Below are 14200 nucleotides of genomic sequence, written 5' to 3'. Positions count from 1 at the left end.
TTTAATGATATGGGTTTCCTCATGCAGCCGCTGAAACGATTCTGATAAGCAGTTTTATAACTGATAACAGTTTATAACAGTTTTATACTGATAACATGTTTTTCAGGACAGAATCAACGTTTGATCAAGGCTGAAAATTGCAAATTATTCATCCGCTGGTGTCACCAAGTTATAAATTAGCAGACAGCATAACTGATAACCAGGTTTATCCACATTTCCTTACTTCTGCATTGTTAATTTTAACCTCAAAATTATTCCAGCTAAATTTGACTAAACTGTACTGAAATACACAAACTAATTGTACTTAATTCAATTGGATGACAATTAGAAAGAATGGGAATTCAAGGTGAGCTGTTCACAGTATATGAATCTATATCAAAATATATCTATATTTTGTCACTGTTTTATCCCACTTGGCAAAGATTCTGAGCGACCATCGGTGAAGGACGCCAATCCAGGAATAAAATTGGATAAAGTTGCCTGGACAAAATCTAATAAATATTCGAGACATTTTATCCGTAAGTAAATTAGTACTTTCTCCAATCTATTATGTAGTTGTTGTTTGTCGTATGCCCCAGATTCAATTAAAGTCTACTAATGCATTCATTCATTAGATGGTCAAAACAGAAGAAAACATGGCAACCGAGCTAATCAGGATAGACACGAATTTAAGGATATTGAAGATATGAGGCAAGTTGGGACATCTAAAATTTACTACAACCCAAAACAACTTGAGCTTGGTTGTTCAACAACCTTGGTATATAAAGGTTACTTTGCTTCACCTAAGACAAAGGCTGCCGTAAAAGTTATCCTATTACGTAATCATGAAGTAATTAAGGAGGATTTTGCGATTTGGCAAAAAATTAAAGGGGGCGTTAACATAATAAAGTACTATGGTTATTTCGACATAAAGAATAATGGAGCACCAATGCGTTACGTGGCGATGGAAGTGGCAACCTCAACGTTGAAGCGCCAGGTCAAAGAATTAAGATTATCTACTCATGACATCCAGGGTTACTTAAGGGATGCAGCAAAGGGGATCGAATGGCTGCACAGCAAAAATATCATTCACAGGAATATTAAACCAGACAATATTTTAATTATGCAAAACGGTAGGGCCAACCTAAGTGAGTTTGGTCTAGTTAAAGTTATAAATCCTGACGGGGATCAATTTGACTCACTGGGGAGGGGAGTTTTTGATTGGATGGCCCCTGAAGCTATTACGTCATGTGTGGATTCTGTTGAGCTAAATGCGACAAAATCATTAGATATATTTGCATTTGGTGTAACAATCGCTTATGCGGTGCTAGGGGGGAAACATTTATTTGGGCCCCCTCTATTTCGTGCTGTCAATATAATTCAGGGGAAGGTTATATATATGGATAAAGTCGCATCTGTCATAGATGAGAGACACGTCACAATTATAAAAGAAATGGTGAAAACGAATCCGTCAAGTAGACCAACGATAAGCAATATTATTAAAAATGCATTTACGGACTAAGAAAAAATTTGATAAAAATAGAATACAATAAAAATAAGAAATCAAAATAAATCGTCACGAACGTCGAAAATGAACTATAGGCTCATTCTGTAAGGGGATGTAAGGGGATGTAAAGATTAAATTTCAGTAATATCTCACTTTCCCCCCGACACGACGCCTGAGTGTGACCGTGACCTCGGTATTGTACCATATGTTGAGGCCAGACCTTAAAAATCTTGACTCGTTCAAAAGTTATCCTATAGTGTTAAAAACACCCAATGAGGTGTGGCAGCGTTGTCACATATTCTTTTGAGTTAAATATAAGTACTTGTTTAAATTAAATACTTACGTAAAATTAATTAGTTTAGTTAAAATTTTTCCTTCATCTGAATATGTAAACTTAAGTATAACCAAATTTAAATATTTGGTATCCTATTTTGCACGGTTTGGGAGGACATTTTTTAAACAACAATTTATTGATAGCTTTCGGATCTTCTTGATCCTTCTTCAGTCAATTGATTGTATAAAATTTTTTTTTTTTTTTTAAATAATTTAAATTTAAATAATTGTCACTTCGTATGTAAAATAAGCAGAATTTTATTAGCTCATTCCATTTGTTTCATAATAAATAAAGCATTAAAAAACATTGTAATAATAATTACGTCGCAATTAAATTGCTTCGCTATGTGTGTACACACGTACGTAACGTCATGTGTGCTTTATACATTTTTATTTTCAATAGATCTAATGTATCTATCATAAACCATGCATTTGATAAAAATAAATTATGGGCCGTAATCCTTTTAATCTGGACCGCATTCCCTCTAAGTTAGGATTTCATTACCTCAATTAAAATTTTAAGGCTCCAGTAATCTTGTAGGCCATACTAGATTACTTTTGCGGTGGGGGAAAAACTACTACAATGACAGTTTATTTTATTTTATTTTTATTTTCGGTCGTACATAAATGTAACATCAGCACAAAAATTATATTTGACCGTATGCACGTATGGGCGTACTCATAAACACCAGGTGGCTGGAAAGTTGTTTTAAAAAACTTAACAGTCTTGCAAGACTTTGACAAAAATTTTCCTCCGAAAATATGGGATTGTTGGTTTTTTAAATTCGTTTTTGTTATTAATTTTTATTCGCTACCCAGTACACAGCAAATGAAATTTTTTATGTCATAGGATAATTGCCAATTATCCTATGAAATAAAAAATGAAAAATATTAGTGTACCCAATTAATAATTGGGTACACTAATGGGGATATTAGTGGGGATATTAAGTAAAATATTGCCGTGAGTACGCCCAGTGATGATGGCTTCGCGTGAGTACAATCGATCCAGAGCGAAGTGAAGAGCGTACATAAGTATTTACATTATAAAGAATCTTGTAGAGTCGCGTCGATACACTCTAAACAAAATTTTAATGAATCATTACTGCGCGGAGTGCATATATGACTCTACCGCGATAGTAATGATTTGGTATTAAAACAATACTATATGGTAAAAAAAGTAACACAAGTTAGTGTTAAAATTATTACCAAAAAGTGTTATTTTATTACTAAATCTATACCAACCTGGTGTAAATTTTTAATTCCGTCACGGTAGAGTCATATATCTACTCCGCTTGTTTTTTTTTATTACCAAGTTGCTAAGAGTGTATGTACTCGAATATAGATACTCCGTTCATACTGATATTGTCCGCTTATCTAACAAATTTACAATTTGTGTATAAGTTACATAAGCATTGTTCCTCTCAAAGTTAATTACTTCAGTTAATCACAATAATGCCAGCATTTGAAGATACTTAACTTTACATTTAGAGAGACTTTACATAATTTTTAGTTGTTCTGGAAAATTCAGCAGGAACAATCCACGTATAATTTGTGTATATTATTAATGGACAATTAGTGATCCTTGAAGGAGTTTAATCTCGCACAAACATTTTGCAAAGATAAATTAGAGATTGATTTGTGTATTTATGTTGCTACATGCATATAATTAAAATCTTGCAGAAACGAGATGAACTTTGGAACACGTTTCTCAAGACTCTTTATGCTGCGCATGTTATGTATTGCAAAGCCGGAGAGATAAAGATTAATGGTAATTTGAATTAAATTTTCATGAATTCCTTTCGTAAATACATATGCAAATAAATAGAACTTAAATGTAACCTGCGTATTCACTTACTGTAGAATTTAGAAAAGTTCCAACTCTGATGAAGACGGAAAATCATTTTTTTTCTGCCCATCCTTTAAAAATTTGGCGTCCAATAGATACAGATTGACATGCCCGGTGTGTTTAGCATCGTCTTCTAAAGAGGTACACAAAATTGATGGAGCACCAGTCTCGGGAAATAAGACGCATATGCTTCAACCCGAACAAATTGTGGGATCCAACTACGTTACTCATAATAATTAACAAATATTTAAATAATTGATAACAAACAAATCATTTTTTAGCATGAACATGGAGATTGAACCCAACTTGAAAATAAAATTTGATTTGTACATGGAGTTCTGATCATTTTCAATAAGTAACATTATTAAAATTTAACCGTTACAGAATTGCAGTTAAATTTTTAAGATCAGGTGCCTGAAGCAATTGTTAATAAATAATTTGAAGTTGAAAAGTTGGGATGGACTGGATATTAAACGTACCATGTATATCACAATTTACACAAATACTTATCTTATCAGCTCTTATCTTATCATATACAATTTTAAGCTACCTGCTTGTTTGAGTATTATGTCGTTTAAGAGTCACATTTTCATGAGTTTGTAAGAGCAAGCAATGCAAAGTGACAACTACTTTATTTATTTCCTGTAAGTGGAGTGGGATGCATATTCTTCGCACATTTTATTTGCCCACTTTCGTAACTTGAATTCATGAACGTATTTATGCAAGGCTTGCATTATATTCGCAGAGGGGTTGTGCATATTCCACCAAAATTATTAACTATTTAGATCAAGTTGAAGACTAAATTACTGGGACCATAATTGAGTTTTTAACCGATTTAGATTAAGGGTATGCTAAACACTGATGTCAACTCCACCTTCCCCCCTACAAGGTCGATGTGAAGTTTCGAGATAGGCCCTACAATGTTGTATTCAAAGCGAGAGGAAAGGTTGAGACTGTTAAATTACTCCAAGCATCAACTTGGCATAATTGTTGCATAAATCAGATGGGACCGGATAATGAAAAAATGACAGTTGTGGACTCAAATTTACGGTAAAAACTGAAATATGGGCTGGTTTTAGATATACAGTGGGTTGCCATAAGTATTGGTGGTGTATTTTTCGCTCGGTACCGTTGAAGATATCTTCGCCAAGGGTTATCCCTAGAATAAATTCTGGCTTTGGTTTACAGCCACACTAATGTGCTAGAAAGTACATTAAACATAATTTGAAAATCTCACTCCTTTCGCGGGAAATTAAGAAAAAACCGCAAAAATTTCATAAAAAAGCGTGCCAAAAGTATTGGTGGTTTCTTATTTTTTATATCCAAAAGCCACAAACTTTTGAATTCGGAGCCACCAAGTTAATATAATATTCTTTATTGTTCACTTCAATTAAAATTCTTCTAAAATGGTCAAAGCAAGCAGGTTGTGCATGACTGACAAGACGGGTATCATCCACATGCATGAAAGTGCCAGTGGACCTCCGAAAATTAATCTCCGGACCTCAGTTAAACTTCGGACAGTTCGAAATGTGATTATTTGCCCGTAGGTCCAATAGCGGCTGCGTAAAAGTGGGATCTCTATAAAAGCCACTCCCCCTCCTACCACGCCCCACGAAATATTAAAAATTTGGCGATAATGATTCTCCTCCATATGTTAGGGTCCCTTAACACATACTTCAAGGATTTCAAGAAAATCGATTTTTGACACCAGGTCCATTACCATAACTCGTAGAGTAACCCTATTTCATTTTTTTGTGCTTTGTTGAATAATTATGTCTTCGGACTTGTTTATCTCCAAAAAATTGGCAATTAACTAATTAACATTCATTAATTAATTAACACTAGTTCACATTAATTAACATTAATTAATTAACACTAGTTCACATTAATTAACATTAATTAATTAACAATAATGTGCAATTAACACGACGTTGATTTGTTGCCTTATGTGAAACTAGCCCGGTTTGGAATTGTTCCTTTCTGCAATGCACAGATTTTAGAGATAGATATGTAAGAATTATTCGGTCATTTGGAAACGTTTCCCAGTTTGTTTCATTACGCTAATCTCAAGTTTTTCTTGCAAAATTAATATAATACGATACATTTTCTAGGTATTAAAACTTTAAAATAAAATAAAACTTACACAGTAAATGTGCTGTTTAAGCACTATAAAACTCATTTATGAGTTTTATTTTTTTCTTAGGCAAATACCAATCAACGAAAAAATTACTAAGTATGCATTTGACCCTCCCAAAAAAGTGACCATCGGCGATATCTCAGTCATTTCTCAACCGATTGGGCTGAAATTTTGCATCGATCATTGTTAGACAAGTTGAAGACGATGTGATAGTCGCCTTTTTAAATTTTTGTTTTTTACGAAAGTTATCGACAAAAATCAGTTAAAATTTTCCCCTGGAAACACATTTCTTTTTATAGTTTGTTATTGGGACACTGAAGCATACTAGCTTATTGACAACATTGTAGACAAAGTTAAGGATTTTTATGATACCTGGCAACAAAAATGGTACGCATTTTGTAGTGTACATCTCGTCATGCATCTCGTACATCTTGTCAGTCTCTCGTATCTCAAACATTTTAAAGTGATTTTCTCTTTAAATATAAAGATACTAATGGCCAAAATCGGTTATTGTCAAATTACTCAATTTAGAAATCTTGAAATTTTCCATGCTTTTCTATTTGTTTAAAGCTAATTATTTTCCACATTCACTTGAATCAGGTTAATTCTTTGTGTTTTTCATGCACTAGGATGTCTTCTACTGCAATTTGTGCAGAATCGTTCAATGGAATGACATTGGGGAGAGTTTGGAGCCTTTTGCTCGCGACCGACAAAATTAATATTTTTTGACTCGAGGAACTCGGTAACAGTTTTGGGTTCGTGACAAGTAGCCATGCCCGACCAAAAAAATAATTGTTCTAAAGAATGATGCTTATTGATCAAGGATTTGAAAAATACCTTGTTTAATTTTTCTATATAGGTTCTCCGGTTCAGGGATCCATTTATAATGAAGAATTCGGACACATTTTTTGATTAGTCCACCGCTGGTAAAACCAATTATTTTCTGAGAAACTTGTTGGTCGCATCCAATTTGTCTGCATATGGTAGTTCCTGATATCTGACTGCATAGTAAAATTGGCGATTTGGAAGTTCTGCTTAATCCATTGGAATGTATGTAGCGTCAATCATAATGACAACGTTTCGAGCAAATTTTTAAGAAAATAATTTTCTCCGCATTTATTTTCACTTCTATTAGATTGACTTAGAACCACAAATAAAGTACGAAAAAGTACATTTTGTACAAGAACCAAGCCTTATCAAACTTTATTTCCTCATACGAAAAAAAAATTTAAACTATCTTAAAAAATTTAAACTATTTTAATTTAAATTTAAATTAAAATTTAAACTATTAAATATAAACAATCTTTCGCCAGCATCAGTTATTCCTGTCACTTCTCTAATTTATTGAAAAAATCCTGATTGCGAATTTTAAAGATTTAACAAATTAATTATACTTAAACGAATGGATTAATACGCATGCATATTTTTTTGAGAGACAGTTTGCAAAAGAAAACTTGCACAAATAAAAATATATAATATATATATATATTAATATTAATATTATAATATATATATATATATATATATACCTAAATAATAAGGCAAAAATGATTCGAAACAAAATTTAACGATATCTTTATGCATAAATATGTAAATATTCGCAAAAATAAAAATTTCAACAAGATGCACACAAAAATATTAAGGCAAAAATAATTACAGAAATTAATTTACAGAAACTGTACGCATAAATACGTCCAGATTTGCAAAAATAAAAATTACAAAACGATGCACACAAAAACATTAAACCAAAAATGCTAGCAAAAATAAACCTATAATTTCACACATAAACATGTATTAATTTGGGAAGAAAAAGATTGCAAAAAGATGCACAGCGAGCAATAGTTATAAATTAAAAATACATAGTTTCTTATACAAATACAAATTTGCAAAGAAACAAGATACATACTCAAATATCTATTTAGGCAAAAATGATTATATTTGTAGAAATTAATTTATACTATACCTACGCGCATAAAAATATACACATTCGCCAAAACATAAATTAACCATGCCTTCATGCATAAATATATACATATCTATTTGTAAATAGATGCACATGAAAATGCTAAGACAAAACTGATTCCCAAAATACATTAACAACACGTTAACACATAAATACGAACAAAATTCGCAAGGAGAAGGGTGCAAAAAGATGCACGCGAAAATAATAATTCCAAAATTACTCCAAAACCGAATTTACAACATCTCAACACATAAATTCGTAAAAATTTGCAAGAAAAAAAGTGCAAAAACTGATTAGCAAAGCGCCGTTTCGATCGGCGGACCTCTGGGTTATGGGCCCAGCACGCAGCCTCGCAATGCAAGGCTTGCATTGAAATCTTTTTGACAATTTTGCAATTGCAAATTTTATCATAAAATAGAGATTGAAAAGAAATGAGATTCTATAAAATGAGCAATTTTATTAAGTACAAATTCCTCTACTTATGGAAACATTTTATTGGACCTAATAACCATTTATGAAATGAATATACATATGCAGAAAAAGACCCTGAAATCTTTAACAAATCACGAAATCTTCTCCAGAATTACAAATTTGAGGATATAATCAGTGGCGTGGCCAAGGGGACCCAGGGGGGCTGGCGCCCCCCTCCCCCCGTACCAGGGCTCGGAAAATACAAAAATAAAATACGAAATTAAAAATGACATTTAAATTTAATTAGGTCACAAATTAAAGGTATAAGGAAGTGTGAAGTTATACATTAATAATAAGCGATTATCTTAAAATTCTCAGATTATATGTAAGGTAGTATTTTATTTTCCCGTTTTTTGTTGGAAAATTTTTGTTTAACAATTGCCATGCAGTTTTTCTGCCAAATTCTAATTTCGATGTGATTCTTTTACAAGCTTGTAGTTTTCCATTTTAACAAATCAATATCTGAATATTATAATGGTCACGATCAGCTTATGTATTAAAACACATTGCTTACACTCTTAGCAAAACGGGGAGCCCACATGACGTAACCAAATTGTGATAATATTTTACCCCACATTCAAACGCCGAAATGGTTTGGATTATTTTTTAAGCACAAAATACTTAATTGTGTAACACTCACATTTTCTTTTTTTTTGTCAGGTCCCCGAGTTCAGAATTCGTGAAATCTACTCCAATCTTCTAACTTGGATAGACCTGTACATATATATCTAAGTATGTATAATACAGAACTTGATAATTTCTTTTAATTTATATCAGTCAAAAGAATTAAGTAATTAATGGTACAAATATATACAGCAATACTATCAGTATTTAGTCCTCTTTTCCTGACAATCAAACCAGTATTCCAGACTTCACCTGAGTAAATCTATCTTTTCTTGTCGCAAATTAACTGTTACTTTCATACGTATGTGCATATGAGTGAGTCACAATATTGGGATGCATTTCACTTGACTGCTTTTTTGCGAAAGTTCACAAATCATCGTGCACACTAAATGTTTAGAATGCAATAAACGTCACAGGAACGACGTATGTATGTACACACGTAGCATTATTGCACTCTTTACACAGTTCGTGATTCATTCCATTCATAATAAACATTACATAATTATTAACCTGCTATAGTAATGTGACTAACCCATCATCACCAAGCAAGCAACATTACTCATCCAGTGATCCTAACCTAAAACCAACGTCATCATCATCGTCTCACTCTCAGCTTCACTTTAAATCGTCTCACTTCACTCTCACTCCACTCACGGATACTGAAACGGATACTACACGGGATACGGATTTTTGCACTTTTTTTAGTACAAAAAATTTAATTTTATTCATCTGAAAATGGTAATACAACAAATAAAATTTGGCCATTTTGTAAAAAAAAATTGAGTTACTTTTTCCATTAAATGAGACAATTTGCTTGAGAAATATGTATATGTATATGCATATACATTTCCTCATGAACAATCGTATACTTGGACTTTGTATGTGGAGTAGAAGTATTTATCTCTTTAGGTTGTACAAAATTGTAAAAATTATATCGCTAAATTATTTGCACAATTTAGATATTTAGTGAAAAAAAATTACAAAAACATTTACGATTCCTAAAGTATGGAAAGATTTCTAAGTAAAATCGTACACGTGGACAATTTGTGCAGATTTAAAGTGTCTCTTCATTTTCGCGAAAATCATTTTTCTAATTTTTTTGCATAGATTAATTATTTAATTAAACCCTATAATTAAAAGAACATTGTATATTTTTCCAGGAACCATTCCTACCTCTCCTCCAATTTATTTGTACCGGACTTACAAATATTTTCCTATCCGTGCAATCTCTCTCAAACCGGGTAGACTCTGACTATTCGGATTCACCCGAAGTGAAAATTCCGATGGGCGAGGTTATGTCCGAAATGACAAGTTTATTCGAAGCGGTAGATCTGATGAAGCCAATTATTGAAGAATTAAAGCGACACGAAGGTCAATTACTGGACCAAGGCACCGTCAACAATATTACAGATCCCGTCATGTTGATCATTTACGGGGCGGACCCATTATTCAAAAAACTTGAAGGTCTTGAAAATGTGCTACAACCCGGGGACTCTGAAGGAAGACAAGTTATAAAAAATATTTCCGACGTTTTAACTCAAACGAGCGAGACGGTGACCAAAGTTCTAAAAATGTTGAATGAAATGGATGCGCTGATTAATTCGGCGTGAAATTAGCATAAGACAAAGGATAATAAGTAAATTATGTGTGTTACAAATTAAATTACGTTAAACTAATAAATATTTTTTTATAATGTACAAAAGTTTCTTTATTTTTCATGAAAATATCAATTCAAAAAATCAATTCAAAATTTGAAAATAGCAAAATCGTCAAATATCTCAGACAAATAAATTTCAATATAAGAGCTTCTGTATAATTTCGGCGTTTAGCTTTCTCGACTTTTTTGCAATTTTGCATATTATGCAGTTTTTTTTATTAAATTCCCAAATCTAATAATAACATTTTATGATAAATGCTAGAAAAGGTGAGGGGCTCTAAATTGTGATATTTTAGAAAACAAAAAATCATACATAATTTGCGAATATTTTGGAATAATTTGCGAATATTAAAAAATACAGATGTTAACTCACTCATCCTCAGTTTTAAAATAAATTAGTAAACATGTGCATAATTTTGCGACACCTTTTTCTCTCTAACGTTGACAAAGTGGTCGCCAACAAGTCGAGTCGCACGGAACGTTAATCCACAAACAAGTCTGTCTACCTGTGTACTCCTGATCGGAGACGCATGTCACGCAGTTGACGTGAGGACCACCGAGAGGGTCGATCACTGGGGAGTCGGGTGCCCAGTTGGTGTACCCTTGTAAAAGGGTGGAATTCTGGTACCAGCGAAAAGTGCCTTCTCGCTCGTTATCGTTCAGGCTTAGCCAGAAGGGGCGACCTGTGTAATAATTTACATGCACATTTAGATATTACTGTTCATCCAATATTGACAGATTTAAAAAATGTGAAAGGTTTCCTGGCAGAATATTACTTTCCTAAAAACCAGATAACCTCTCAGAAAATTTGGTAAGGAATTTAGACTGGCTGAAACGGAAGTCGTACTCACAATAACGTTAGAATGTACATATTTATATGTGGAAAGATATGTTTAGCTATGTATGGCACGTAAAGTTTGCAAATTGATCATAAATAGTAAAGAAATCTGCAAAATTTCGCACAACTGGAAACTCGTGCCATTTTTTCTCGTAAGTATGTATTCCCTAAATGGAAATGTTTTTACTTGGCACAATATTTTTCCAAAGGAGCTACTCTGTAAAATTACATATTGACATGAGTACGCCCATTATTAACCATGACAAGTATTTATGAAACGTAGAATTTTACATTTACAAGTTCTGAAAAAACTTGTCAAAAAACCTTCACCCGTGTAAAAAAATGTCCTCTAAATTAAATCATCTCACTGTTATACGTCGAGTTTCCAGATAACCGCTGCAGAAAATTGTACAGCATGAAATCCACGTCGGGTCCTTTAATTAAGGTTGGTTCCATCCCGTGACAGAGACAAAACTCAATCGCGTCGCTGTACGACATCCCCTATGCAAAAGTATGCCAAAATTATTCGCAAATTTGCCCGGTAACTAATTGAGATGACAATTCTCACCAGGTTTCCAAGATTCGTGTAGTGCATTTTGCCTCCAGCCCATCCAATGTAATTGATCTTCAGCAGGGTGACATCCACCGGCGTGCAAGGTGTTTGAGAATTTATTACTGAAAAAGATTAAAACCTAGTGTGAATTCCGGTGTGAAATGCACAATTTTTATTCCACTTACCACCAAAAAATCCTACAAATATTGGGATGCTGATCAGTAGTTTGTTCATGTTTGTATGCAAAGTATGGGGGTCCAATTTTATTTCCTGGGGTTTGTGTGATTTTGTAAGATTCTGTAGAAATAGATAATACACATCCTAGGAAAATTTATTGAGTGTATTTGTACCGCCAACAAAATTATTTTATCTATTGTAAAAATATAACAGAATTTTTGTCAAGGACTCACCAAATTTGAAGTCAGGGCTGTCTGAATTCCAGAAATAAAATGAAGCTATTGAACTCTTGGCCCTGATTTAATATATATTTATGTACATATTACTCAGAGACTACTCTGCCTTCTATGAGGATATATTTATTACCCACATCCTCGTTAAAAAAGGGTACCAAATTTTACTCGGTGTTTTCTCAAGTGAGTGAACCCCAAGCCTCTGCACTATGGGCCAGGATCACTAAATTCTGGCCAAAAATACAATTAAGCTTCAAATGAGGTCAAGTCTCATGTTACCCCCATAAATTACAAAGATCTCGGCGGGAGGATTCAGAATATATATACTTTGTGGGGTCTGGGACCACCTTCTGAGTATTTAGAAACCGAAGAATATTATGGAGTTTGCGTCGACCAACTGCTGTGTTAACTCTCAATCTCCTTGTGTGTTAACCTGTACATACCTGGAAAACTAAAACTCAAAAATGTTCATCGGTCTCTAAATACTCAGGAGGAGAACTTCACTTATGTCAGTCACCAATCGACTCCAAACTTTTACACAATTTAGAACTATGTAATACAAGAGTACATGTCGCGGCTTTTGACTCCATGGCCACAAACGTCGGAACTGTGGCGATTTGAAATCGTCATTTTGACCTATTTTACGCCATAACTAATAACATGTAAAATTTGAAAATTTTCTTGCAGGGTCAGTTCTTGATGGGATTTCAAAATTCCAACTGTTTTGCAAACTTTCAACTATTGTGCGAAATATATATTTTCAAAATTTTAAAATTCGACCCCACCCACTCGATATCAAGGTCTCAGTTTCTTTAAAGTGAGTATTATTTTTGTTTGAGATTTTTTAAATTCTCGGACTTATCGTAACACCGTAAGACCATATATTCATTGGTTAATTACTTGTCACACTCAGGTAAATCAGCGACAATGGTTGGCCACACCCCCAGCCGGATGGGTGTGACCATTGTGGGGGTTGCCTACATGAATTTACCTATTAATTTAAAAAAGTAAATGTCGTTTCGATGGTCTCTTCTCCAACATAAGCTACACATAATCTTATATGTGTCGCTCCGTGGAACAACATTAAATGTCAAAAGCCCATTGGCGACGGGGGGGTGTGGTTCTCAGCGCTTTTGTTTTAACAGGGTCGATGCCTGGCATGCGACATATCATTTATCTCAGCACGTCTAGGCGATCACTGTAATATATTTTATATTTTGAAACCACACCCCCTGTGGGTGTGATCATTGGCGCTTTCGCGAATCTGGCCACAATATGGCATGCGACATATCATTTTTCTCAACCAATCGAGGCAGAGAACTTCACTTACGTCAGTCAGCGATGCATCCAAATTTTTAAACAGCTGATTTACCTGAGTGTGACAAGTAATTAACCAATGAATATATGGTCTTACGGTGTTACGATAAGTCCGAGAATTTAAAAAATCTCAAACAAAAATAATACTCACTTTAAAGAAACTGAGACCTTGATATCGAGTGGGTGGGGTCGAATTTTAAAATTTTGAAAATATATATTTCGCACAATAGTTGAAAGTTTGCAAAACAGTTGGAATTTTGAAATCCCATCAAGAACTGACCCTGCAAGAAAATTTTCAAATTTTACATGTTATTAGTTATGGCGTAAAATAGGTCAAAATGACGATTTCAAATCGCCACAGTTCCGACGTTTGTGGCCATGGAGTCAAAAGCCGCGACATGTACTCATAACTCATGTACCCATGACATAAGTGAACTTCTCCTCAGCGGGTGGTCCCAGACCACAAAGTATATATATTCTGAATCCACCCGCCTAGACCTTTTCAACGATACCCCATATGTGGGGCTTCGTGAGACTTGACCTGCCGACCTTTGACGGGTTAAAA

The 14200-nt window shown here is 33.7% G+C and overlaps 3 protein-coding genes across 5 annotated transcripts; 2 read left to right on the top strand and 1 right to left on the bottom strand.

Moving 5' to 3' along the window:
• The first annotated feature begins 75 nt into the window (after nt 1-75).
• On the top strand, nt 76-4001 carry LOC110860437 (serine/threonine-protein kinase/endoribonuclease IRE2). 3 transcript variants are annotated; one of them, XM_022109474.2, is made up of 5 exons: nt 95-346; nt 423-518; nt 615-690; nt 3500-3587; nt 3680-4001. In XM_022109474.2, the coding sequence occupies exons 1-4, from the start codon at nt 334-336 to the stop codon at nt 3576-3578; spliced, it is 264 nt and encodes an 87-aa protein (XP_021965166.1). In that variant the 5' UTR covers nt 95-333; the 3' UTR covers nt 3579-3587; nt 3680-4001. The 3 variants fall into 3 exon arrangements, with proteins under 3 accessions (XP_035716298.1, XP_021965166.1, XP_021965165.1); XM_035860405.1 differs by lacking the exons at nt 3500-3587; nt 3680-4001 and having other exon boundaries at nt 76-203; nt 261-346; nt 615-2287; XM_022109473.2 differs by lacking the exons at nt 3500-3587; nt 3680-4001 and having other exon boundaries at nt 101-346; nt 615-2287.
• A 5449-nt stretch (nt 4002-9450) lies between these two features.
• On the top strand, nt 9451-10556 carry LOC110860469. The gene is made up of 2 exons (XM_022109517.2): nt 9451-9598; nt 10021-10556. The coding sequence occupies exons 1-2, from the start codon at nt 9596-9598 to the stop codon at nt 10468-10470; spliced, it is 453 nt and encodes a 150-aa protein (XP_021965209.1). The 5' UTR covers nt 9451-9595; the 3' UTR covers nt 10471-10556.
• Nucleotides 10557-10609: 53 nt separating this feature from the next.
• LOC118439242 lies at nt 10610-12363 on the bottom strand. The gene is made up of 5 exons (XM_035860378.1): nt 12319-12363; nt 12094-12205; nt 11924-12030; nt 11724-11856; nt 10610-11200 (listed from the first exon to the last, which is right to left on the bottom strand). The coding sequence occupies exons 2-5, from the start codon at nt 12140-12142 to the stop codon at nt 10953-10955; spliced, it is 537 nt and encodes a 178-aa protein (XP_035716271.1). The 5' UTR covers nt 12143-12205; nt 12319-12363; the 3' UTR covers nt 10610-10952.
• Nucleotides 12364-14200: the final 1837 nt, after the last annotated feature.

Source organism: Folsomia candida, unplaced genomic scaffold, assembly GCF_002217175.1.
Source record: "Folsomia candida strain VU population unplaced genomic scaffold, ASM221717v1 Fcan01_Sc032, whole genome shotgun sequence".
Taxonomy (NCBI): Eukaryota; Metazoa; Arthropoda; class Collembola; order Entomobryomorpha; family Isotomidae; genus Folsomia; species Folsomia candida.
Note: the sequence above shows the minus strand (reverse complement) of the source record. Positions and strands in the feature narration are given on the sequence as shown.

Excerpts from the sequence above, each read along its gene's own strand:
- LOC110860437 (XM_035860405.1), top strand. Across the intron at positions 519-614 it reads ATATTCGAGACATTTTATCC|ATGGTCAAAACAGAAGAAAA; the intron begins GTAAGTAAATTA and ends TTCATTCATTAG.
- LOC118439242 (XM_035860378.1), bottom strand. The coding sequence starts at position 12,142 with ATGAACAAACTACTGATCAGCATCCCAATATTTGTAGGATTTTTTGGT. Across the intron at positions 12,031-12,093 it reads ATTTGTAGGATTTTTTGGTG|TAATAAATTCTCAAACACCT; the intron begins GTAAGTGGAATA and ends AATCTTTTTCAG. Across the intron at positions 11,201-11,723 it reads TGGAAACTCGACGTATAACA|GTCGCCCCTTCTGGCTAAGC; the intron begins GTGAGATGATTT and ends ATTATTACACAG.